At 42.2% G+C, this 26,131-nt stretch overlaps 1 protein-coding gene across 8 annotated transcripts in view; it reads left to right on the forward strand.

Annotated features, from left to right (window-relative positions):
- The window catches only part of DMXL2 (Dmx like 2), a 66,000-nt gene extending 40,863 nt beyond the window's left edge, over positions 1 to 25,137 (forward strand). For 2 of the 8 annotated variants that reach the window (XM_083371003.1, XM_083371000.1), the window contains 20 exons: positions 241 to 432; positions 2,023 to 2,099; positions 2,892 to 3,022; positions 3,860 to 4,108; positions 7,331 to 7,512; positions 8,283 to 8,413; positions 9,638 to 9,723; positions 10,070 to 10,271; positions 11,750 to 11,867; positions 14,188 to 14,253; positions 14,745 to 14,831; positions 14,937 to 15,058; positions 16,020 to 16,173; positions 17,038 to 17,098; positions 17,552 to 17,679; positions 18,400 to 18,477; positions 19,739 to 19,830; positions 19,923 to 19,975; positions 22,088 to 22,305; positions 23,302 to 25,137. In XM_083371003.1, coding sequence (XP_083227129.1) covers positions 241 to 432; positions 2,023 to 2,099; positions 2,892 to 3,022; positions 3,860 to 4,108; positions 7,331 to 7,512; positions 8,283 to 8,413; positions 9,638 to 9,723; positions 10,070 to 10,271; positions 11,750 to 11,867; positions 14,188 to 14,253; positions 14,745 to 14,831; positions 14,937 to 15,058; positions 16,020 to 16,173; positions 17,038 to 17,098; positions 17,552 to 17,679; positions 18,400 to 18,477; positions 19,739 to 19,830; positions 19,923 to 19,975; positions 22,088 to 22,305; positions 23,302 to 23,511 — 2,637 coding nt within the window. In that variant the 3' untranslated portion in view covers positions 23,512 to 25,137. Of the gene's footprint in view, positions 1 to 240; positions 433 to 2,022; positions 2,100 to 2,891; positions 3,023 to 3,859; positions 4,109 to 7,330; positions 7,513 to 8,282; positions 8,414 to 9,637; positions 9,724 to 10,069; positions 10,272 to 11,749; positions 11,868 to 14,187; positions 14,254 to 14,744; positions 14,832 to 14,936; positions 15,059 to 16,019; positions 16,174 to 17,037; positions 17,099 to 17,551; positions 17,680 to 18,399; positions 18,478 to 19,571; positions 19,881 to 19,922; positions 19,976 to 22,087; positions 22,306 to 23,301 lie in introns of those variants that run through there. The other 6 variants (XM_083370999.1, XM_083371004.1, XM_083371005.1 and 3 more) reach the window with 6 other exon arrangements.
- Positions 25,138 to 26,131: the final 994 nt, after the last annotated feature.

Raw genomic sequence — 26,131 nt, forward strand, 5'->3', positions numbered from 1 at the left:
GTGAAGGGTTTTTTTCCCCCGTCACCTGTAGAGTAAGAAGCTTCTTCTCTATGTTTCTTCATATTCTTTCTGCATGTCTGCTTTTTCCTTTCTGGTCCTTTACTGCTTTTGCTCAATATTTGTTTGTGCTGGTTTTGACATTCTTTGGAAAACTTTTAATATATATTTTTTAGGAAGAAAGAGCAATGGTATATTCCCAGGTCTGCCATTTTATTTTTATTTTTTTTTCCCTCCCATCAGGAAACTACTGTCAAACAGCTACAATCACCACTTCCGTTGCCCACAACGCTACCCCTACTCTCAGCCAGCATTGCGGCCACAAAAACGGTGATCGCCAATCCTGTCCTCTACTTAAACAACCACATCCACGATATCCTTTACACGATTGTCCAGATGAAAATGCCCCCCCATCCCAACGTTGAAGATGTCAAGGTAATAAAATGGGAAACGCCACCTTGAGTGCCGAAAGGACAGGTTCAAAGAGGTGGACATGGAACTTCTGTCTATATGAGGTTGGGTTGGATTGTCCGGGTCTCTTCTGCTTGCAAAACAGGACGTGTTCTTCTGTGTATTGCTGAACTACAGCTTCCACTTTCCTTATAATTGGCTACTTTGGGAGGTGCTGCATGGAGCTGTAGTATAGATACTGTTGAATCATAAGGTTGGAAGGGACCTTGGAGGTCTTTTCATCCAACCTTCTTTCCAAAGCAAAGGTCTTCTAGTACAGATACTGCTGAATCATAAGCTGTTGGGAGGGACCTTGGAGATCTTTTCATCCAACCTTCTGCCTCAAAGCAAAGGTCTCAGACAAGTGGTTCTCCAACCTTTGCTTGAAAACCTCCAGTGATGGAGCATCCCAAACTCCATGAGGCAGGCTATTTCATGCTAATTGGCTCCCAATGTCTTTTCATCCAGTCTTTTGCCCAAAGCAAAGGTTCTGCCCGGGGAATTCTGGAAGTTCACAAGTCTTAAAGTCACCAAGTTTGAAGACCCCTGTTCTACAGGCCCCAGTTTCCCAATCCTGAATTTTCCCACCCTACCTCCAAAGAAGGATGGTCTTGCAGGATGCAATCTCTAGAAAGACGTTCCCTGAGGATGGGCTCCAGCACAGGTCCAAAAGCTTAGGAGACTAAACCCCTGGTCTCAGTGACCAACCCAGATTTCATCCTGCAACATTAACGTGGGACTCGTACATTCGCCTTCGTTCGAAAGGAAAGTCTTCTTATTTCCTTCTCCCTTCTTTTCTTCACCAGAATTTTGTATGGAAGACTGAGAAAATGTTAACTGGCTTCCATTCATGCTTCAGGTCCAACGTTCTTATCATTGCACCAGGCCTATTCCTATCTTAAGGGGTGCCAGACTCTAGTAAGCAGCATTGATCCTGTTGCACACTTGCACTAAGACCACAGACCCATTTGCTTTCTTGATAGAGCACTTTTGCTTGGAAAGTCAAATATGGCAGCAATTCAATATATTATATACTGCAATATAGTAAAGTTGGAAGGGACCTTGGAGATCATCTAGTCCAACCCCTTGCTCAGGCAGGAAACCCTATACCATTTCAGACAAATGGCTGTCCAGTCTCTTCTTAAAAACTTCCAGTGTTGGAGCATTCACAGCTTCTGGAGGCAGGCTGTTCCACTGGTTAATTGTTCTAACTGTCAGGAAGTTTCCCCTTAGTTCCAGGTTGCTTCTCTCCTTGATTGGTTTTCACCCATTGCTTCTCGTCCTGCCTTCAGATACTTTGGAGAATAGCTTGACTCCCTCTTCTTTGGGGCAGCCCCTGAGATATTGGAAGGCTGCTATCACGTCACCCCTCGTCCTTCTCTTCATTAAACTAGACATACCCAATTCCAGCAACTGTTCCTGATTATGTCTTAGCCTCCAGTGTTGCTCTTCTCTGTATTCTTTCTAGAGTCTCAACATCTTTTTTACATTGTGGTAACCAAAACTGGATGCAGTATTCAGCCAGGAAATGTATTCATAATATCCTAACCAGTTTTCTTCTGCTTCCATTTTTAGGTCCACACTCTCTATTCTTTAGCTGCTTCCCTTTCTGCATCAATTTATCAAGCCTTGTGTGACAGCCACAGCTACAGGTAAGATGTCCTTTGCTGTTTCTTCTCCCCAGCATGGCTTTGTTGTTCTCCTTTGTGGGACAAAACATGAGGTTGTCACAAGATGTGTTGCAATGCTAACTGTGCTCACTTGGATTTTGGATTTTTGTTGAGCGGTGAAAAAAGATCCAGCTTGATGGAATTAGTTACCAAAATTGAGATCCAGAGCCTTGAAAAATATCTCTGCAGTCATATAGTGGTGTCTGCAGTTGGTAGTCAAAATCTTCAGGATGGAAGGTGTGAGATTGTGATTCACAAGTCCTGCCCTTTGATAATACACCTTACGAAGCGGTGTGGCCGGGATTGTGACACCACACCTTTCACCTGGCAGATTTTGATCGCCTAGTGCAAGGGTAGGCAACCTTGGCTCTTTTATGACTTGTGGACTTCAACTCCAGAAATTCCTGAGCCGGCATGGCTCAGCTTGGAAACCTCTCCCTTTCCCCTCAGCGTGGCTGGGCTCAGGAATTCTGGGAGTTGAAGTCCATGAGTCATAAAGAGCTGAGGTTGCCTACCCCTGCCCTGGACCAATTCTCTTTCATCTGCAGGTTGATTTTGTGTGTGTGTGTGTGTGTGTGTGTGTGTGTGTGTGTGCGCACACACACACACACACACACACATGGGGTCTTATTAAGGCTATTCTAGAGCTTCAGGCCCACTGGGTTTTTCTGCTTCAAACAACGACGTGCACCCTGCCACTAATTTGCCAATTTTGCTTTGGTGTAAGATGTTTCTATTCTGAGGTGAAGAAAAAAAATTAAAACTTCTTCTTAGCAGTCAGACAGAAACCAATCAGTTCACAGGAATGGTTTACCAAGGGCTGCTGCTGAGTGACCGTCGGCGTCTGAGGACAGAGAGCATTGAAGAACACGTCACGCCGAATTCGTTGCCTGCTCAATGGCCTGGTAAGAAAAGCCAGCCACGTCAATGGCTCCATTCAAGCGTTGCACCATCAGCTAGATAGTTAGATTTCACTCCAAAAAAAAATAAGTATTTTGAACTGAACTGGTAGTATTTTAAGCTCAGGACTTTTCCAATAAGAACTGAATCAAGCAAGTTCTGTTTTTTTAAAAAATGTTTGCCCGCCCTTATCCTTATCGTCTTGATTGTTTAAATAGCCTCCTCTAAACTTTCAAACAGCTGGATCATTAATCTTTCTTCCATAAATTTACACCCCTATTTTTTTGAGTAAGGGGAAGCAGCATGTGTTCCTTCTTTGGAAAGGGTGAGGTTTTGAGCGATGCTTTAATGATGCCCTGTGGGTAACCTTACAGACTCGTCTAGGCAAAAGAAGCCACCATTGACAATTTGTCACGGCCAACTCACCTCAGCCAATTTGCCACTGGACAATTTGCTGTGGGACATAAGTTACACCAGGGGTCTTCCAACTTGGCCCTTTTATGACTTGTGGACTTCAACTCCCAGAATTCCTCAGCCAGGCATTCTGGGAGTTGAAGTCCACAAGTCATAAAAGGGCCACGTTGGAAGACCCCCTGAGTTACACTAATGCCAAAGAAACAGTGGAACAGAGTCATTAAAGAAAGGATGCAAAAGGAAGGACAAAATGAAATGTGAATGACAAAAATTAAAAAAAAATTACATTATTTTAAATAATTAAATTGAATTGTTAAATTGTCCCGTGGCGAGTTGGCCCATGGTGGGACTAGCCATGGGGTGGGGTGAGTTGTCCCCTTCCGTCTCAATGGTGCCCATCACCAGTTCGTTGTTCTCTCTTTTCCCAGGTGTGAGCTCCCTACTCAATCTCTTAAATTCAGCCCAAGATGAAGATCAGCCAAAGTTAAACGTCTTGCTTTGTGAAGCTGTGGTGGCTGTCTATCTGAGCCTTCTGATCCATGCTCTTGCCACAAATGCTTCCAATGAATTATTCCGGCTGGCAGCCCATCCTCTGAATAACCGAATGTGGGCAGCGGTGTTCGGAGGAGGCGTGAAACTTGTGGTTAAGCCCAGGCGGCAATCAGAAAATCTTCCAGGTAACTCTTCAAAGGATTGTGAACCTTGGAGAAGTTCTTGTAATCAGAAGGAATGCCTTCCTAGTCCTGAAATCACAGTTGAGCTTTCTGCCTCCCCGAGGCTGTTCCCCCAGGATTAAATTACGTCTCCCCTATGCCGAGATTTAAAGGGATGCTTTTCAAAAGGCCTAATGAAAATATTGCGTTAATGCGGGTGTGTTTTTGTCTGTTTGTTTGTTTTTGAGGTGGATGACTCTCATTTCCTGCTATCTCCTCCTCATAGCTTAGTCTCCTCTCGATGTCCTGGCATACAGGATGAGGAAGCAGCGAGGAATGAGAGAAGACCAGGTGGAAACATCTGGCACGTGCACCTTTATAAGACCCAGCATAAATCAGAGTTAGACTTTGTTCAAACTTGGATGAGAGGACACTAGCAAACAGGAAGACCATTAGCTGGCCTAGAGTTGGGGGGAAAAAACAGTCCTGGAAGAAGTGGGAAAGTGATGGAGGACTGAAGAACTGAAGGTCTATGGAGAACTGGTGTAGGGGTGAGGCTAGGAGAACAGAGATCCTAAGCTGGTTAATGTCCACCTTAGCCATGAAAGCTCAGTCAGGAACTTTTGATCCACCTCCAATTCTTGTTGCTATGGGGGAAAAAATTGAAGGTGGGGGAACATAATTGTGCTGTCAACAGATCATGCTCAAGGGAGCTTTTAAGTACTGCCAGAAGAACTAAGAATGGAACTTGTATAACATTTTTGAAAATTTCTAGGGTCTTTCTTCTGTCAATGAGCTACAGTTAACATAGCAAGACCTGGTAGAACCTCAGACAATGTTGAGTTGGAAGTTAGATTTATTTTTTTTTATTTTTTAATTCCATTTATATCCCGCCCCTCTCCGAAGACTCAGGGCGGCTTACAAACTTAGCAGTAGCCTTCATTCTATGTATATGCCTGCTTATTAGGGCTTTCACACACACCCCAAGCGGCATTATTACAAAGTCAGCTTATTGCCCCCAACAATTTGGGTCCTCATTTTACCTACCTCGGAAGGATGGAAGGCTGAGTCAACCTTGAGCCTGGTGGGACTCGAACCTGCACTAATTGCAGGCAGCTGGTGTTACTTAAGGAGGCATTAGCCCACTGCTCCACCAAGGCTCTTAGATGGGGTGGACCTTCAGTTGACCTCCTGCTCTAAAGCCCTCTTTGCCTTATATGAGTTATAAACAAGCCACAGCAAGACAAACCACATTAGACAAACCACAGGGTGGGCTTAACTGAAATATTATCTCTCCAAACATGTGACAGAAGCAAGACAAAAGAGTCAGCACTTAGACATTGGTTTTTCTCACATTTAGAGAAAATTTGTGGTTTATTTATTCGGAAGGAAGAGAGAGCTTGAAGGTTTTTTTACCGAACACTCCTGTTTTCTGCCCATTATCACAATGCAAACATACACGGTTCCAGTCCGCAGACCGTGACAATCACTCAACTTCTAATCTGTTCAATTCAGATAAACCGCCACACTTATCCACCAACACAGAAACCATAACATCCTTCGGCAACTCACAATTACCCCATCACACTGCTCTATCGGGCATCAACCAAAGCACGGCTGGCTGTGATAGTTGCCCTCTGGATGGTGAGGAATATGTGTGCTGGTGGGCATGTGGTTTATACTCTTCTAAAAATAGGTCCAGTCCTGGATCTGTTGCATGGATTTTAATCTTTCCCTTTTTTTGTTGAGATGTGTCGCCTTGTTCTGCTTGATCTTTTGTTCTCTCTTCTTTTTCGTAACTGGAGATTTATTTATTTTTTAAGGGACTGTGTGTTATTTTTCCATCCTTTCTCTTGTAATCAATAGAGGTGTCATGTCATCTGGATTTTTTTCTTTCCTCCAAAGTTAAAATGGAGATTAGAGTTAGGATTAGAATGGGATAGCAAATCCTGACCTATGATTAGAGCTTGCTTTCTGATGACAGTGGATATTTATGGGTGTTCCATCTTTCTGAAAGTGTTTTAAAAAAACTGGTTTCTAAGTTAAATTTCCCTGCTTCCTTTTCTTCTGATTCCCACAACGTTTGTTCTGTTTTGTTTTTCACTTCTAACATTTCTTTAAACCCAGTAGCCAGTCCAGTTTCTGGTGATGCACAGGACACGACGGAAGGTCTGTCAGGTTTTGCTGTGTAATCTGATCCAACCTGTTGTGAGGAATAAAACTTGTTCAATCAGGTTTTAGTCAGTTTGCAGCGTAGTCAAATGTTGTCAAATGCCATGCGCGGCAAAGAGCGGTCTTACGAACAAGGTGGGGATAAAACTGGGCTGTTGATCTGTTTCCATCTCCAATATCTTATACAAAATTTCTTGGCTTATAGGCGGCCAGAAGCCTATACAATCTCTGCAAGAAATAAGACTCTACGATGCATATGAGGATAATTTGGCATTAAGTCACCCACTTCATCACATTTAAGGACAGACCTTTAAAATCATGCAAGTGTTTTTCCTCTTGACATTTCAAACTATTTTTACCACTGAGCTTTACAAGAGATTCCCTTAGGAGAGAACCTATTGAATCTTTATTTTGATTAACCAGTATTTCAACCGGCCCTGCTCCTATCGACAGTTCTATTTAAAAAGGGAGGAGGGGGAAAAAAATCAAATAAGAATATTTTACGCTTAGAGTTAATTGAGACGAAACCCCTTCTGCTGTTTTTTTTTTAAAAAAACTTTTCTTGCTGAACGGGCTCTTTTTAAGCCTGTTCTGATTGAGATTTGACAACATTTGATCAACCTCAGAGAAGCGTATTTATCAACCGTTGCTGGTACTTTGTATTAGATTGGTAGATCCAATGTAGATAGAGCTGTGTTTTTGAAATTTGAGCATGTTTGCAGTAAAATAAGAGTAATCTTCAGCACTGCCTAGTGAATTCTTCTGAAAAGATGCCACGTCGTGTGGTTGACAGTGAACAAGTATTGATTCTTCTCAAACCATTATATTGCAAGAATGCCCACAATTTCAAGAAATCTGGTGGACATCATTCCATTTCACAGGCTCTTCCTGAAGATTACCAGGACCTGTTTGTTTGTTTGTTTGTTTATTAAAAATTCTAAGCGTAGTTTCCATGCAATCTTCCTATATTTGCAGTTCTACAACTTGAAATTGGCACTAGGGAATCGATGATGAGCGTGCCAATTTCTCCTCATCGTTTGGCGATGTATTTCTTTAAACTCTTTCTCTGCTTAGCCCCTCCAGTCCCTTCGGAAGAAACAGATAAGCATCGCCGGAGGTTCAACATGAGAATGCTGGTGCCTGGAAGACCCGTGAAGGAGAATGTGGTCCCTCCCCCAGTCCCGGCGGAAAGGCCTTCTTACAAAGAAAAATTTATCCCCCCGGAACTCAGCATGTTAGACTATTTTGTGGCTAAGGTAAGCTTCCCATGAACATCAGAGTAACAGAGTTGGAAGGGACCGTGGAGGTCTTCTAGTCCAACCCCCTGCTTAAGCAGAAAAACCCTGTGGCATTTCAGACAAATGGCTGTAAAACCTCCAGTAATGGGGCGCCTACAACTTCTGGAGGCAAGTTGTTCCACTGATTAATTGTTCTAAGTCAAGAAATTTCTCCTTAGTTCTAGGTTGCTTCTCTCCTTGATTAGTTTCCATCTGTTGCTTCTTGTCCTGCCTTCAGGCGCTTTGGAGAAGAGCTTGACTCCCTCTTCTTTGGGGCTGCCCCTCAGATCTTGGAAGACTGCTATCATGTCACCCCTGGTCCTTCTCTTCATTAGACTAGACATACCCAATTCCCGCAACCGTTCCTTATATGTTTTAGCCTCCAGTCCCCTGATCATCTTTGTTGCTCTTCTCTGCACTCTTTCTAAGAAGCAGACCTGATTCAGTTCTGTGAATCAGGGAAACCAATCCATTTCCCTTCCGATCCTTTTCATTGAATCCTAAAAGGTAAAGAGTTAGAAGGAACCCCTTTTTTATATAGGAATTGTGATGATCACCATCCCTGATGGTCATCCAGGCCCATGACCCCCCAGGTTACCTCCTCCAGCGTTGAGTAGCTCTACCCATTAGGGCATTTTTTTTCATGACCACTGAAGTCCTCCTGTGTCTCTGAAATGAAGCAGCTTCATTTGTGCGAATGAGATCTGGAAGAGCAAATTTTGAAGCCTCTCTTTGTCCTTCCTTTACAGCCCTTCCTTCCTTTTTCAGACAGTGGGGTGATGTACGATTCTGATGAAAGCATCCATAGTGAGGATGACGATGAGGATGCTTTTCTCTCAGATATGCAGATTCAGGAGCACAAGGATGCCAATTCATACAGGTAGCAAACCACCAAGCTGGAACATTCAGGAAACTCACCCGAAGACGTCTCTTTTTCTCCTGCTATAAACAATACATGCACTTGTGGTTCTAGCCCACTGTTGTGTTGCCTTGACCTTTGTCATTCTAGTCCACTGTTGTGTTGCCTTGACTTTTGTCATTCTAGTCCACTGTTGTGTTGCCTTGACCTTTATTTTTCTAGTCCACTGTTGTGTTGCCTTGACCCTTGTCATTCTAGCTCACTGTTGTGTTGCCTTGACTCTTGTCTTTCTAGTCCACTGTTGTGTTGCCCTGACCCTTGTCGGTCTAGCCCACTGTTGTGTTGTCTTGTCTTGGTGATAGGAGTTGGAAACACAACACCTATAGACAACAGGAATATCACTTGAAGACCATCCTTCATTCCAAGGAATAAACATAAATATTTCCCAAGCCAAACTACCCCAAGTTTCACTGGCTTTCTGGGAAATGTCAGAGATGTCCCAAAGTTGAATCACCTAGCAATTTGGTTTGAAGTTTTGTGGGTGGGGCTGGAAAGCTCAAGTACAAGTAGTCCTTGCTTATCAACTACTTATCAACTATCATTCAGAGTTATAATAGCATTGAATAAGGAGACTTATGATCAGTCCTCAAAGTTGTGGAGAATGATTTTTTTAAAAAAAAACAACAACCTAGATTTTCAGTTAAGATACAGTGAAATGAGAATATCCTTTTGATCCTTCTATGAAAGTTAGCATTATATACAAGCACCAAATTGTATATTGTATATGTGAATTCAATGTATATTCACTTAGGAGAAAGTCTGCCTACCAGCTAAATAGGGATTGCAGTAAATGAAGTGGGACCTCCTGTCCAAATAACAGGTGCACTAATGTTCCCTGTCCTGGGGACCCACCAAAGATAGGAACTAACTCCCAGAATTCTCAGCAATGGCCACACTAGAATTCTGAGAATTGAAGTCCATAGATCGTACAACTTTGGAAAAGCCTAGTATGTAGAGTTAGGACTTGAATTAGCTTGTAAAAGATGGGACATCCAAAAATAAGGCATAACCTTTGAGTAGCCACAATCTAACATTAATATTCAATACATTCAACATATTCCTTTCCTCTTATTTTTTTTCTTTTAAAATGTGGTTGGATGATAAAAGTTGAATGCAGCATATATCTTAATTTTTCTTCTCCCTCACTGCATAAAAAATTAAAATTTCTTTTTTTTTTTTTTGCAGCTGGGCTCTTATCCATTTGGCAATGATCAAACTTGCTCTGAACAATATTAAGAACTTTTTCCCCATTACCGGCTTAGAACTATCTGGTGAGTTGCGTTATGCTTTCGATGATCAGAAGCGCTTGCTCTATGTTTTTCAACCCGACGAATTAAAAATAATGAATTCAATGGAATGTGTCTACTTCTTCTCGTCACAAATCATATTCTTCCCCATTTGGTCTTCTGAAGACCAAATGAAACTGCAAAGTAGAACAAATGCAAAATAACAGAAAAGACATTCACTATAAGATGGGCGGCTGTATAAATGTCTTAAATAAAATAAAGTGAGGCAGAGTTGTTTGCAGAATTTGAAACTTCCTCTAAAATGAAGTATCCAGAAATGGGCTTGTGTTTTATTTGGGAGAAACGAACCACAAATGTGTTCACGTTTCAGAGCTTCCTGTCACATCACCTCTGGGTACCGCTGTGATTAAAAATCTGGAGAACTGGGAACAGATCCTGCAAGAAAGAATGGACCGCTTTGAAGGTCCCCCACCAGATTACATCAATACTTGTTTTCCCGAACTGGGGGTAGGAGCCGGAGCAGCTGCGGCCCGAATCAAAGCAATGGTTGATCCTGAAAACACACCATTTAAGTAAGAAATGCTTTATTTCGAAGGAGGAGGGGACATCTGAAGTTGGTCTTCCAGATGTGGCAAGGCTACCAAGTTCCAGATTTCCTGACCAAGCTGGTTATGGCCATTTTCTCAGCACAACTGGAAGGGACTTATGGGAGAAATCTGTTCTAAGCTTTGATGGGAATCCATGTCCTCCAAACATTCTTCTCCAGATGTATTAGAATATCTGGAACTTCCGGAATGTCTGTGGAGATTCTTAATCATCTAGGGTCATGGTTGTCCCAAAGGTGCTTTTCCAAAAAGGCAACTAAACTTCTACGGAGATTCTCAGTCACACCAGATTATAGTTATCCCAAAGGTGGTTTTTCACGAGGCAACTGGACTTTCTTGTTTTTCTCTGAAGATGTTTCACTTCACACCCAAGAAGCTTCTTCAGCTCTAGATGGATGGTGGGGAATGGAAGGATTTATACTCCTTGCAGACCGCTGGTCATTTGTACTCTTTCAGAGAGTCGTTGAGGTTTATCTGTGTCGTCAGGGTCATTAATTAATAATAATAATAATATAAAGTTGGAAGGGACCTTGGAGGTCATCTAGTCCAACCCCCAACCCCCTATACCATTTCAGGCAAATGGCTGTCCAGTCTCTTCTTAAAAACCTCCAGTGTTGGAGCATTCACCACCTCTGGAGGCAGGTTGTTCACTGGAAATAATTAGGTCTGGAGTGGAGCCTTCTTGGAACTCTCCAACTGTTTGTTTGTTTGTTTTCTTTCCTTTGAGAATGTTTTGCTTCTCATCCATTGCTTCACTTCAGTTCAGTTCTTCAGAGGACTAAAGAAACTTCTTGGATGAGAAGCAAAACATTTTCCAAGGGAAAAAAACCCAAGAAAGTCCAGTTGCCTTTTGGGAAATCACCTTTGTGAGCTTCTAGAACTCCAATTGCCATAGCCTTAGATCACTGTGGTCAGTTAGCATGACTTTTGACCATTCTGTGAGAAGCACAGGTGACCTCATTAAGGAGGGTGCCAGACTGGGAAACATTGCTCTCAGTTGTCCATAACATTTTAACACTCAACTTGCACTAACTTAATTCTTTCCCTAGCAGATGCAAAGACATTAGTTAATGAATCCAGCTCATTAAGGTCACTTGTTCCTGGAAACTCTAATAGCCAATTCTATTCTGGGAATGCTTAGAATTTACTTGCCAGCTTAGATCATTTTTGAAAATAACAGCCTTCTTCTTGATCTTGTGCAGCCAGGATTCTGAGTTTTAGGCCTAATTATTTCCAGGGAATTAATGTCACACTTAGCAGCAGATGACAGCTTCTTAGAAGAGACATTTCCAAAGAGGAAATGGTGTTTTTTACAGCAAAAAATAAATACAAGACAATCCCTTTTAAGAATTTGTGACTAACAGTGGGGTTTTTTTTCTGATTCTATCTGTTCTTGACCTGATTAAAGAAATAAAATACTTTCCCTTCTTTCCACCGACTCGTAGGTCAAAAGATTATTCAGCATTGCCAGCTAAGAGATTGTGGAATTTTCTGGTGAAACAAGAATTATTGCAAGATATTTTCATTCGATACACATTCACCAAGAAGAGAAAGCAAAGTGAGGTTAGTGAAAGGAATCGAAGTGTTAAGTTCTGTTTTTTTTCCCCAGCAACGTTTTGTGTTACTCTGATTTATATCAATTTCTATTCATTTACATTTTGTTTCAACCATACATTTCACTTTTGCCCTCCAAATATTTTGGGACATAATGCAGCCGCATCCTGGGTCTTCCCTGTTAGATTATAAAAGAGGAAATGGGCATATTTTCCATTAAAAACATTTATTCTCCCTGGATTTCAATATCTGAGGATTTCCAATTGGCACTGGTATCCTATAATTTTTTTTAAAGGATTCCAGCAATCTTCAGAAAGTTTTGTCCTGGTTTTGCTCTGTTCCTCCTGTTGCAAATGATGAGTTTAAATGGCTATGTTGGATTAAAGATAATGGGGGAATTGTCATTGTAAGCATTGATTAAGATCTGTCACAATAGAAAGCCCATTTGTAAGACTTATTGGTGGTAGGTATCTGAGCCGAGATGGTTAGGAGGAGAAATATTGGCAATATTCACTGAGTTAGAGTCATACCAAAACTCCTAATATACAGGATCTCCTAACACTTTCTTTAAAATAAATTATAACAAATGCTTACAATGACAGTAGCTGAGTAGGCCAACTTTATGGACAGGAGCATGCTGTGTTCCCTTTTTTTGGCTTATTCAGTTTGGTGGACACTCAACACCCTTTTAGTTTCAGAAATAACTAAGGTATTAATCTTAAGTTTATTTAGGATGGAGCTTCCTTTCTTAGCAATCCACAGTGTGAGTAAAACATGGTCAGGGGAGATAGTGGATTAAACAATGTTATCCTCTTTTTTTCCTGTATTGAAAAGGAAGGAGAAGATAGATGGTTATGATGTACCCACATGTTGAGCAAATATATTGGGCAAAGTCTAGGAAACGACAAGTGTCCTGAATTACTCACAATTTTCCTAGTCACCCTGACCAGTAATGAGGGATGCTATTCAGCAACATCTGGATAGCCTTAAACCCATCTTTCCCCATCCAGATGAGTGATCTTCCATGCTGCTGAGCATTGGTTTGATGGTCAGTATTGCATCCTGCATGGAGTCCATTCTCAAAACAAGAAAACTGGGCCCAGCAAGACTGCAGATTGAAATAGCCAGCTAGAATGAAACTTGCCCACACTTTTCCTTGCCTTTGCCTGTTGTATCCTATGAATTTTTTAAAAAAATCCCATTTATATCCTGCCCTTCTCCGAAGACTCAGGGCGGCTTACACTCTAAGCACAAATCAATGTGCTTAGCAATAGCCTTCATTCTATGTATATGCCTGCTTATTAGGGCTTTCGGGGGGGCCTCCCAGCAGCATTATTACAAAGTCAGCTTATTGCCCCCAACAATCTGTGTCCTCATTTTACCTACCTCGGAAGGATGGAAGGCTGAGTCAACCTTGAGCCTGGTGGGACTCGAACCTGCACTAATTGCAGGCAGCTGGTGTTACTTAAGGAGGCATTAGCCCACTGCTCCACCATTCTTCTACCTGGCAGTGCTTTTAGAATCACTCCATTTTCACCCCTTCTCCTAAAAGAAAAAAGGCAGGGTCATCAAGAACACATATTATTTATTTAATTAAATTTTATTTAATTAAATTTCTATACCGCCCTATTCCCGAAGGACTCAGGGCAGTATACAGGGCAGCATAAAATACAATATAAAAATAATATAGAATTAAAATACATTAAATTAATTAAGCCCAATTAAAACAGTCCAGGCCTGATAGATCGAAAAACCAGGTTTTCAGGTCCCGGCGAAACGAACGCAGATCGGGGGCGGTCCTAAGTTCCACGGGTAAATCATTCCAGAGGGCAGGTGCGCCCACAGAGAACGCTCTTCCCCTAGGAATAACCCGCCGGCATTCCTTAACTGCACATTCCTTATGCAGAACAACATGTCAACCACATTCAAACTTTAGCACAGCACCAAGTCAGAAAGCTTAGTTTGGTGCAATGGTTAAGGTGCTAGCCTAGGAACCAGGAGACTGTGAATTCTAGTCCCACCTTGGACATGAAAACCAGCTGGATGACTTTGGGCCGGTCCCTCTCTCTCCATCTCAGCCCAACCCACTTCACAGGGTTGTTGTTGTGGAAGGAAGGAGTATTACATATGCTCGCCACCTTGAGTTACCTCTAACTCAAGGGATAAAGGAATAAAGTCGGGATTAAAAAAAAACACCTTAATAAATAAATGAAGAACAAGGTGTCCACCTAACTGCTGACATGGAAGGTTTTTCATTTTTTTTTTCCTTTTTATATATGTGCGTGTTTGTGCACGTGTTGTTCATCTGTGACTGTGTGATGTTGTGTAGTCTGTAGAAGACCGCGAGAAGCATGTCATAAAACAGAGCAGCCCAGCCGAAGTTGGCAAAGTCAAGGTATTATTCCATCTCCCTAAATGTCTACTATAATTTTCTTTTTTAAAAAAAACAACAACAACCCTACACTGAAACTCATATTCCTGCCTTCCTTTTCCTAACGCAACATTAACAAGAGCACCGAGCTTGTCTCCCAGACTTTTAACTCTTTCTACTAACCTTTGGAGGCGATACAAGTGAAGCCACGTGAAAGCCAAGGACCAAATCCTAAACAGAATAACAAGAGTTGGAAGGGACCTTGGAAGTCTTCTAGTCCAACCCCTTGCTCAAGCAGAAGATCCTACACCGTTCCAGACAGAGGTTGTCCAATCTCTGGCTACCAGCTTGCATGCTGGAGAATATGGAAATTTCTTGGAAAGAGATGTTCCTCTTAAAAAAAAAAAGAGCCATGGTTGCTGGGCTTCGCTTGAAGTCTTCCCTCTCAGGTGTTCACACATTCTGTGACCGGTTTCGATGAGCCTATTGTGAAGGAGAGCTCTCCTCTTTTCCAGGTGGAGGCGGAACTTGGCTACCCAGGAGGAAGGGCCAAAATTATACACAAGGAGTCAGATATGATCCTCGCATTTGCGGTGAATAAGGTAAGGCCCTCTGAAGCCATGACTACCTTTGTGGCATTAACCTTTGGCTGAACTCAAGGCCTCTAACACCTAAGCTTTGGCCTGGGGGGGTGGGGTCTTGTGCAGGCAAACATCAATGAGATCGTTTTAGCTTCCACCCACGACGTGCAAGAGCTGGACGTGTCCGCCCTCTTGGCCGCACAGCCCTACATATGGATCGGAGAGGAGTTTGACAGGGAGTCAAAAAGGTTGGATGGTCTCACCAGTTTTTATTGATGTTATCATGTATGGACCCATCTCTCTTTTTTTTTTCATGGACCTCAAGGGAAGCCCTCCCCTCTTTCTGCCAACTCTGTAAGGCAGCTTGGTCTACTAGTCAGCCCATCAGTTCCAAGGTCAAGCAAAGGTCCTAACCCAGATCTCCCTAACCACGGTCCAGCAAAGATTCTAACCCAGATCTCCCTAACCACGGTCAAGCAAAGGTTCTAATCCAATTCTCCCAAACCATGGTCAAGCAAAGATCCTAACCCATATCTCCCTAACCACGGTCAAGCAAAGGTCCTAATCCAGATTTCCCTAACCATGGTCAAGCAAAGGTCCTAACCCAGATCTCTCTAACCATGGTCAAGCAAAAATCCTAACCCAGATCTCTCTAACCATGGTCAAGCAAAGATCCTAACCCAGATCTCCCTAACCATGGTCAAGCAAAGGTCCTAATCCAGATCTCTCTAACCATGGTCAAGCAAAGATCCTAACCCAGATCTCCCTAACCCATGGTCCAGCAAAGGTCCTAACCCAGATCTCCCTAACCATGGTCAAGCAAAGATCCTAACTCACTTGTGGTCCAACTTCTTAATTCTTACAAGATTTAGGGAAATCTAACTAAAACCTACAGTGCAAAAAAAAATAGGATTCTCCAATCATTTCTGTTTTGTTCATCGTCATGCTGAAATTGCAACTTTGTCCTACTTTTGCTGTGTCTCTTTTCTTCCCCCCCTCCAAAAAGAACATTAATTTTGATCCAAATTAAACATCAGCCCTCTGTTTACCTCAATTGTCCATTTTTGAGAAAAGCCAAGTAAGCATTGCTTAGATGAGTGAAGTCTCACCAATTTCTGAATGCTCGAATTTGCTGCTCTTTCAATCTTAGCCACATAAAATTCCAATATTCTATTTTCACCTTTTTTTCTTTTCTTTTTGTTTTTGTAGTTCAGATGATGTTGATTTTCGTGGCTCCACCACCACGCTTACACAGTCCAGTGCTGCATCCTTTGCAGTGGCTCAGATGCAGCACGTTTCACATCTGTCCACTTCCTCAATGCCGTGGCTGGGCAGTGGGCAAACGAGTACCGGAGCTGGCATAGTAAGTAACTTCTCCTTGAACAGTCTCCTCCATTTGAATACCATAAAATATTTTGTCTCTTCGTCTGCCGTCCACAATGTTACATCCGGTGACCCATGCATTTTTCTCTGTGTGTACATTTGCCGCCTTAATTGACTTAACTAAATAATAAAGGTGGGATACGGATATGGAGAGAGAGAGAGAAACAGAGATGATAGAGGTAGGTAGGTAGAACAGAGAGAGACAGTAGATGATGGATGGATAGACAGCAGATAGATAGATAGATAGATAGATAGATAGATAGATAGATAGATAGATAGATAGACAGACAGACAGACAGACAGACAGACGGTAGGTAGGTAGGTAGGTAGGTAGGTAGGTAGGTAGAGAGAGAGAGAGAGAATAGATGGATGGATGGATAGATAGACAGACAGTAGATGGATGGATGGATGGATGCTGTATTTTGATGAACTGACAGACAGATGGGTGGTTCGCTGTATGGATGGACAGACAGACTGATAAGTATATTCATGGATGGACAGATGGACTAAACAGACAGACAGTCAGTCAGAGCATTAATCCTGTAAACTTGTTAGGATTAGAGAAGGACTGCAAAATGCTGTCACATGATGTACATTTACTAAGCCGCTAGATGGCAGTAAATACCAGGTTTATTCCCCCCCCCTCCCCATTTTATCCTTAACGTTCCTTTCTTGGATATCTTAGCAATAAAGGATCCCAAGATCTACTTTAATATACACTGAGAATTCAGTATTAAATATTGCAAGGACATCCATTATTTCTTTTTTCGCTATGAATGCGAGCTATTCCGTCAGTTGTGGGGCAACCCAGCTAAGGGTGAATTTAATTGCCTTTTGCCCGCAGCTCATCAAACGGAATTTGAACAATGTCAAAAGAATGACATCTCACCCGATCCATCAATATTGTAAGTACTTCTTCTGACTGGCAGCTCGAATGACGGAGAGATCAGGTAGGGCGGGTGAGGAAAGTATCCAGCCTAAAGACAGAGAGATCCCATTTTAACAGAATTCACTCTTTCTACTTCTTGGGATCCAGCTGGGGAAATTCCTTGCAAGGCCCCCTTTAAATCTGAGTAAAGGTGGCGTATCAGTTCCATTACTTACAGCAACCTAAAGAAGAGCCTTAGAAATGAGATCTGTTCACATTTCTCCTTCCCTTACACTGATTACGAAGGCTTTTATAAAGAGACCGGACGGCCGTTTGTCTGAAATGTTGTAGGGTTTCCTGTTTGAGCAGAGGGTTGGGCTAGAAGACCTCTAAGTCCCCTTCCAACGCTGTTATTCTCTTGTAGTTTCTCTGTTCTGTTATTATGTGCTAATCACACTTTCTTGTTTGGGCACTTGGGACGGTTTCCCAGATCTTACTGGTGCCCAGGATGGCAGCGTCCGAATGTTTGAATGGACCAGACCTCAGCAGCTGGTGTGCTTCCGGCAAGCAGGCAACGCCAGGGTTACTAGAATGTATTTCAATCCTCAGGGCAATAAGGTGAGGCCTTTCACTTGCAGAACAAGTTATAGAACAAAGGCCATGGTCGTTAAAAGAGCACGGTTGTTAAGCGAACCATTGCTCCCTAGGGCGCCGTTTTAGCCAAAACCAGAAATAACCCTAGTCTTCAGGAAAAGCATTATAAAATGTTGACTGTGTGACTACAGGATGCTGCAAACAGACATTTCATTACCCATCTAGGTAACATCATCAATGCTAGAAGAGAGGGGGGGAAGTTTGTGGATTGGAGAGGAGGAGGAGGAGGAGGAGGAGGAGGAGGAGGAGGAGGAGGAGGAGGAGGAGGAGGAGGAGGAGGAGTGAAACCACTATGGGGTCCTTGGTGCTCTCAGAGCTGGGCCCTTTGCTTGTAGACATTTAATTACCTGACTAGGTAACATCATCAGTGCTGATCAGCAGTTGAGTTTCTCTGTTTCTCCGCCTGAAGGGGCAATTCTACCACACAGTGGCTGTCCCATCACTACATATCTTAAAGCCGACAAGGTTGAAATACCCTGATGTAGTGGATGAACTCAGCACTATATTCAATGAAAGAGATCCTAAATGTATTTGTTGGGCAGGATTACTAGGTAGAAATAGGCCCTACTGTCGATTTTCTTTTTTTAAGTAAAATTGCTTCTTGATAAATGAACCTTCATTTACCACGTGGCTCTTTGGAACATGCTCACAGAGCCACTGATGTGTGAAATTTGTCTCTTGCAGTGTGGGGTGGCTGACGGAGAAGGATTCTTAAGTATTTGGCAAGTAAATCAAACTTCAAGCAATCCTAAACCCTATCTGGTAAGTAATCAGGAGAAATCTGCATGTATTATTATTATTATTATTATTATTATTATTATTATTATTATTATTATTATTATTATTATTATTTTCTTGTCTCTTTCGATTGAGACAAGTAGAAAATTGGGAGAGGGAGGAGGCTGTAAAATCAGGCTAATTTAATACAAATTGCTCAGTAATCTTACTTTCCTAACCCATCTGATGAGGTGGACATCAGCTGGATGTGGAAAGTAAGATTACTGGGCAATTTGTATTAAATTATCCTGATTTTCCAGCTCCCCCCACCCTCTCTAAGAACCATATAAAGCCCCCCACCTGCTCTTTAAGCTGTTAGAATCTAATAGTAAGTCAAACATGAGTGCTTATTTATATATGTATTTTAAATCACTCTCTGGTGGGGTGCTGGCAACTTCAAGATGTTGGTCTTCAATTCCCAGAATTCCCTTAACCGGTTTGCTCGCTGAGGAATTCTGGGAGTTGAAGTCCGTGCATCATAAAGTTGTGCAGGTTGAGAAACGTTGCTCTGATGGCTTCTTGGGAGAACGTCAAGTAATTCCATTCTTTCCCATCTGATAAAGTGTCCATTTGATGGACTTTGCAGGTCAGAAGACAATTTTGGGAACTATACCTGGCCTAGTAGGGTTCAAAAATGTACGGGACGGTATATACCTTTAAGTTAAAGCTCGTTGATAGGGCTGAGGAGATCTAGGGAAGCAAAACCATGGAACAGTTCAAAGGAGGGAAGGAACAAATCACCCAACATTGGCAGAAAAAAGTTATTTTCCATGCCTATTTATTTATTTATTTATTTATTTATTTATTTATTTATTTATTTACTCATTCATTCATTCTCAACTTTCATAACTCCACTTATGGGTCCTATCTGCTGCAAGACTTCCAGATGGCTAATTGTGCCTTGATTTCCAATCCTTGAAATCCATTTAGATGGCACACAAAGCTTAGGAAAAGCATTTCGTCCTTTCCAAGTGTCATATTTTAATTAGATTGCTGTCCTCTTAGCAATTGCAAGAAAAGATTATAATTATGAATGAAAAGTGTTAATTAAGCTCCTTTTCATTTCCTGTGCTTTACAGCTGAGAATATATACTGGCAATTTTAAACTCTCTTGGGCGTTCCAGCTGTTTGGCTTGAGAAGACGTGATGGCTGGACAATCTGAATTTAGGATTTACAGTTTGTACCCTGTCACTGAACACACTGTGTCTGTCGCTGTTGTTCTTGTGTGTTTCTTTTGTTTTACAGAGCTGGCAGTGCCACAGCAAAACCACAAGTGACTTTGCCTTCATTACCTCTTCAAGTCTGGTGGCCACATCTGGACAGTCTAATGACAACCGGTGTGTTCAGAAAAATCAAGTCTGGACAGTCACCCAACGTGGGTTTGGTGACTGTTGAGTAGTATCTTTCATGGATGTGTTTTCTTTTACAGAAATGTGTGCTTGTGGGACACCTTGGTGTCATCATCTAACAACCTCATACATGGTAGGTTTCTTGCCATATATCTTGATTCAAGGTGAATCCTACTTTATTTTAGTTTCATTTTGTTTATTTAATCTGTATCCCAGCTTTTATTGTTTTTATAAATAACTTAAGTGGGGAACATGCATAATACTCATTTCTCTATTTTCCCCAGAACAACAACCCTGTGAGGTGGGTTGGGCTGAGAAGAGAGAATGACTGGCCTAAAGTCACCCAGCTGGCTGTCATGGCTAAGGCAGAACTAGAACTCACAGTCTCCTAGTAATTGGCCCAAAGTCACTCAGTTGGCTTTCATGGCTAAGGCGGAACTAGAACTCACAGTCTCCTAGTGATTAGCCCAAAGTCACTCAGCTGGCTGTCATGGCTGAAGTAGAACTCACAGTCTCCTAGTGATTGGCCCAAAGTCACCCAGCTGGCTGTCATGGCTAAGGCAGGACTAGAACTCACAGTCTCCCACTTTCTAGCCTGCTGGCTTAACCATCCTGTGTTACTCAATCTTTCTTCAGACGTTTGGTTGCCTATAAAGCTTCCCAAATCAACAGGATAAATTTTAAAACTTCTATTATGAACTTGGCACCACCGCCCCTTCTCCTATCCTCTCCTTGAGCAAGCTGTTACTTCCTGCTTACCCCCCCCCCAGTCTCTGTTCCGAAAGGGGCAGAATTTGCCTGTCTCTGAAGCAGACAAAACAATGAGCTAATCGGCACGATAAGAGCCCAAACGTGCGTAAATGTGGAGGAGGAGGTAGTCTCTAGCACCGTAATCTGTGCATGGCCAGAGACCGTTAAAAGTTGGGAGAGCGACCAGGTGTCCCTGACAGAGATGGGTGATGGATTTTCTCCTGAAAACGCAGAGGAATTTGGTAGAAGGAGCAGAAAAGCGGGCTCCAGGAATTGATAGCAAGGTTTTCAATTATCACTGTTCTTTTAAAAAGAGAAGAAAAAATCCTGAATTTGCAGGTTTACCCTGAGACAGAAGCATAAGAGTGTCAGAATGCATTCCTTTAAGCACTGCAGTCACTTGGGGTGGGGGTAGGTGGTGTCAATCCATTATTTGTTATTGTTCCATTTTTCTTGCTCTTTGACTGGCCTGGAATTTACATTTGGACATAGCTAATATCAGAAGGCAACAATCAATTAAATAATTGTGTAATGTCAATCATTTGAAAGCTCTCCTCAGCCCCCAAATATGGGCCATCAATTTGTTTTTTTTCCTACCTGCTAGCAAATAGGTTAGCTTTCTGAATGTAACCAGGTTCACAAGACATTCTAATCCAAGATCTCCAAACATGGCAAATTTACGACTTGTGTTTCACCTCCAAAAATTCCTCAGCCAATCATGCTGGTCAGAGAATTCTGGGAGTTGAAGTCCACAAGTCTTAAAGTTGCCTAGTTTGGAGATCCCTGTCCTAAGGCATGTTGGATTTGCTTGTAGGTATGTCATGTAAATCCTGTAGCTCTAGTTAGCAAATCGTGGTTCAGCACATTGTCTAAACCCAGATTACTATGGTTTAATCAGTAAATAATAGTTAGACAAGTCATATCCTATGAATATTGTCTCGGATGTACGCTCCAGTTGCATTTCAAAGTAGATTGTAGAAAAATAGATTGTTGGGAGAGGTCTTTTGGAAAATGGGAATATAGATTTCAGCACTTTTTAGTGCTCAGATCTATATTCCCACAATCCAACTTTGTCAACATGCTGCTCTCCAGATACGTTAGGACAATTGTCCACAGGCCATATGATCCAAGATGCTGGTTAGGGAATTCTGCAGATCATCTGTGGAGATTCTCAGTCATCCAGGTCATGGTTGTTCCAAAGGTGCTTCTTCAAAAGGCAACTGGACTTTCTTGTTTTTGCTTGAAGACATTTCGCTTCTCATCCAAGAGGCTTCTTCAGTCCTGAAGAAGCAAAACATCTTCAAGCAAAACACAAGAAAGTCTAGTTGTATTTTTCCAACACATCTGAAGGACACCAGGATGGGAAAAGTTGGTATAGATACAGTAGTTCTACTTACTTGCTGACTTCCCTTGTTATTACGTTACTCAGTTGAGGCATCTGTTGAGGCTAGTAACCATTTCTAAGAACCATCTGGATGATTGTCTTCTCTCTTAGCCTTCACATGTCATGAACATGGCGCCACAGTGCTTCAGTATGCACCGAAACATCAGCTGCTGATTTCCGGAGGCAGGAAAGGCCACATCTCCATCTTTGACATTCGACAAAGGCAAGCCCTTCATACATTTCAGGCACATGATTCCACCGTCAAGGCCCTTGCCTTGGACTCCTCAGAAGAATGTTTCTGCACAGGTTCTGCAGAAGGCAATGTAAAGGTGAGCTCGTCCACTTTTTCCCTACCCAGGAACAGCCACAAGAATGATTGAGGTCTGGAAGCCAAGTATTAAGAAGGGAGATGGAGGGAATGAGTGAAGGCCAAGATGGCCTTCACTCATGTCCCCGAAGGGATGGATGGTGCACAGAAGAAGGTCAAACTTCCTAACATTAAGAATAGTTTAATGAAAAGAAGGATTAGAGGGTGACACGATAGCAGCGTTCCAGTATCTCAGGGGCTGCCACAAAGAAGAGGGGTCAACCTATTTTCCAAAACACCTGAAAGCAGGACAAGAAACAACAGGTGGAAACTAATCAAGGACAGAACCAACCTAGAACTAAGGAGGAATTTCCTGACAAAACAATTAATCAGTGGAGCAACTTGCTTCCAGAAGTTGTGGGTTCTCCAACACTGGAAGTTTTTAAGAGAAGATTGGACAGCTATTTGTCCCGAACGATACAGGGGCTCCTGCTTTAGCAAGGGGTTGGACTAGAAGACCTCTAAGGTCCCTTCCAACTCTGTTATTCTTTTAGTTTGATTGTGGAACTAACTGCAAGGAAGGTGTAAATGTCTGAACCAGTAGCAATAGAAATAGCACTTAGACTTATATACCGCTTCATAGTGCTTTACAGCCATCTCTAAGCGGTTTACAGTTTATATTGCCCCCAACAATCTGGGTCCTCATTTTACCAACCTCAGAAGGATGGAAGGCTGAGTCAACCTTGAGCCGGTTAGGATCGAACTCCTAGCAGTGGGGCAGAGTTGGCTTGCACTACTGCATTCTAACCACTGCGCCACCACGGCTCATCAATGCAACTGACAATAGTTAAACAATAGAAGAGAAATATCTGTAGCTCAGGGTTGAACGGTGGAGTCCTTGGTTGATCTTGGAGAGCAAGGACTCCACAACAATTAAACAACAACTCAGTTCCTGGATATTGACTGTCTATTTTTCCTGTCTGTCTACTTTAAACACACACACACATTCTTACCATAGGTCTGGAGGCTGACCGGCTACGGTTTGATCCATTCTTTCAAACACGAACACGCCAAGCAATCCATCTTCCGCAATCTGAGTACAGGAGTCATGCAAATCGAAATGGCCCCGAGCAATCGCATTTTCTCCTGCGGCGCAGACGGCACGCTGAAAATGAGAGTCTTACCCAACGCCTTCAACATCCCCTCAGATCTCTGTGACATTATGTAGCCTCGGCGGCTGCCCCATCAAAGAGTGAAAGCCTGACCTTCCCTCAAGAATTAAAGGAATGCTTTCCTACACTTAGCTTCCCAAGATATTAATGCAACGTTGAAATACCAGTATTAAAGGAGCAGGAAGAGCAAAGTCTACACACGGACGTTCGTGTCGTTCCAAGCGCTGCGGTGGCGCAATGGGGAGGGGACACCAATCGTGGTTGGTGGGGAAAGCATGCCCCTTTTCAGAGTTAGATTTCCCACAGGATGTGTAGTTGGCCTTCTGGCTAGAAGCCTTGTTTACTCACCGAAGCCCAAAGAGGTTTGTAGTTGTGGCAAACATCTAAAATAAGCTGGATTTTGTTTGTTTTTCCAGTGTTCTCCTTTGAACTGTCATGTCTGTCTCCCTCGGTGGAAAGCATGTCCATTTCCTTTCCAGTTATGAAAGGAGATATGGATTTCTGAGGAAGTGTAATTTTGAGGCTGTTTTTTTTTTTATTCGTAATCATGTCTTGGGCTCCTATAACGAATGACAATGTGACGAATGCGCTATTGGTGGGCTAATGTGCAATGAGGAATGATTTGGTGGCTCATCAGGGTTGTCGTTGTTTTTTAATTTGAAGTTGAGATCCTTCTCCAGCTAGCATCCATGCACATAATAACCGAGATAACGCTACTTTGTGCAGTTACTATAGAATCGGTTTCTTTTTAAAAAATAAAAATGCACATTAATGTTGATCGCTATGGACGGACGACGTTTTGAACCCTAATTTTGCCATCCAAAATCAAATCCTGGTATGTTTCCATTTTCCCAGCATATCTTTGTGCAATATTTATCCCCGAGTTTGCTGTGAATGTCCTCATTTCTCAATCCCCTTGATGAACAGAGCTGGGAGTCAAGACGGAAAAGTTACAGCAGATATGGGGGAGGAGGAGGACTTGTCTTTCTTCTGAAGACTTTCATCTCACATCGCATTCTATTTTTAGGGTTCCTTCTCTGCCCCCTATTTATTTTCAGACTTGTCGTTTTTATCGGGAATGTATTACAGGGACCAAAAGTCCACAAGAAACTATGGCTAACTTCTCATCATCACTTGAGTTTCATTTGGGCCAGTAAAAACACACACACACACACACACACACACACAAAACCACTTTATTAAGTAATACTGTGGGAGAATCCAGTAGCAAAACACATCAACTGCTCATTTGGGAGAAACATCCGCCTTCCACATGGCCAGCTAGTAAAGAGTTGACAAATTTAAACCAACTTCCGCAGCATAATTGTATAAACTATGCAGAGGTCAATCTTGTTTGCTTGTAATATACTAGCTCTTGTCATATTTAGATGTGTTTTTCCTCTGTTCTAAACAAGCCAACACATTCTTACTAAGAGAAACATCAGACGTCTGTGTATTTCAGTGTTGATGGATTGTATTTTTTTCCCTCTTGTGAGTGTTTGTGGCTGTGCTGTACTGTACCGTACTGTAAAAGCGAAACGGAAGCCGATGGGATAAATTGCACCTTTGTCTAAAAGCAATTTTAAACTGCAAGCTGTGAAGTATGTATATGAGAAGAAAGCAACTATCATTTGTTAAGTTTTATCTTTGTAAGTTAAATAAATTGCTTTTGTTTCACAGGACTCGGCCTCACGGATATAGAGTTGGCATTTTATCAGGCGGCTTTGGAAAATTTTTACACCAAGACTGGTTTTGATGGAATCTTTCTTGCTTAGAGGGGAGAAAAGTTTTTATTTTTATTTTATTTATTTTAATTCCATTTATATCCCACCCTTCTCCGAAGACTCAGGGCGGCTTACAAGCTTAGCAGTAGCCTTCATTCTATGTATATGCCTGCTTATTAGGGCTTTCACACACACCCCAAGCGGCATTATTACAAAGTCAGCTTAATTGCCCCAAACAATCTGGGTCCTCATTTTACCTACCTGGGAAGGATGGAAGGCTGAGTCAACCTTGAGCCTGGTGGGACTCGAACCTGCACTAATTGCAGGCAGCTGGTGTTACTTAAGGAGGCATTAGCCCACTGCTCCACCAAGGCTCAAGTTAAATGCTTTGGAACCCCAACTTGTTAATAGAATTCTTGCCCCATTTTTTATCAGTGGGGCAAAAACTTTCATCTTATTAGGATAGCATTCCTACCTTAAATTTTTGCTTTTTATCAGCTTTTAACTGATACCATGTTAATTTGAAATACCTTCTCCTAGAATTTCAGGAGTTTGGGTGTGTGTTTTTTAAAGCACAGAAATATAGCTAGGTGCAAGCTTGCAAGCAGAAAGCTTTCCGCTAATCTAAAGTAGATTTATCTCAGTGTGGTAACATCTACGCCACAGTATTCTGGGGCTTGTAGTTCCAACTGTCAGGAAGGAATTCATTTGAGAAGAATTGGTCTACATAATGGATGAGGTGATGGAAGTTCCAACTGATTGTTTTAAAGTCATGGGCAAGTCTTTGTAGAGAAAAAAGGAATGAATTTAGCCAAAGAAATCCAGAATTAAGGAGCTTGTCTTATAGACGGTCCTAATTGATCAATGAACGCCACCACTTGTGTGTTTATCCCATGTGAGTACAACCGAAGCGGCAAAACTTGCTTTGACCCACATGCTCCTACGCCCTGGG

This window comes from Vipera ursinii (assembly GCF_947247035.1).
Source record: "Vipera ursinii genome assembly, chromosome: 11".
Taxonomy (NCBI): domain Eukaryota; kingdom Metazoa; phylum Chordata; class Lepidosauria; order Squamata; family Viperidae; genus Vipera; species Vipera ursinii.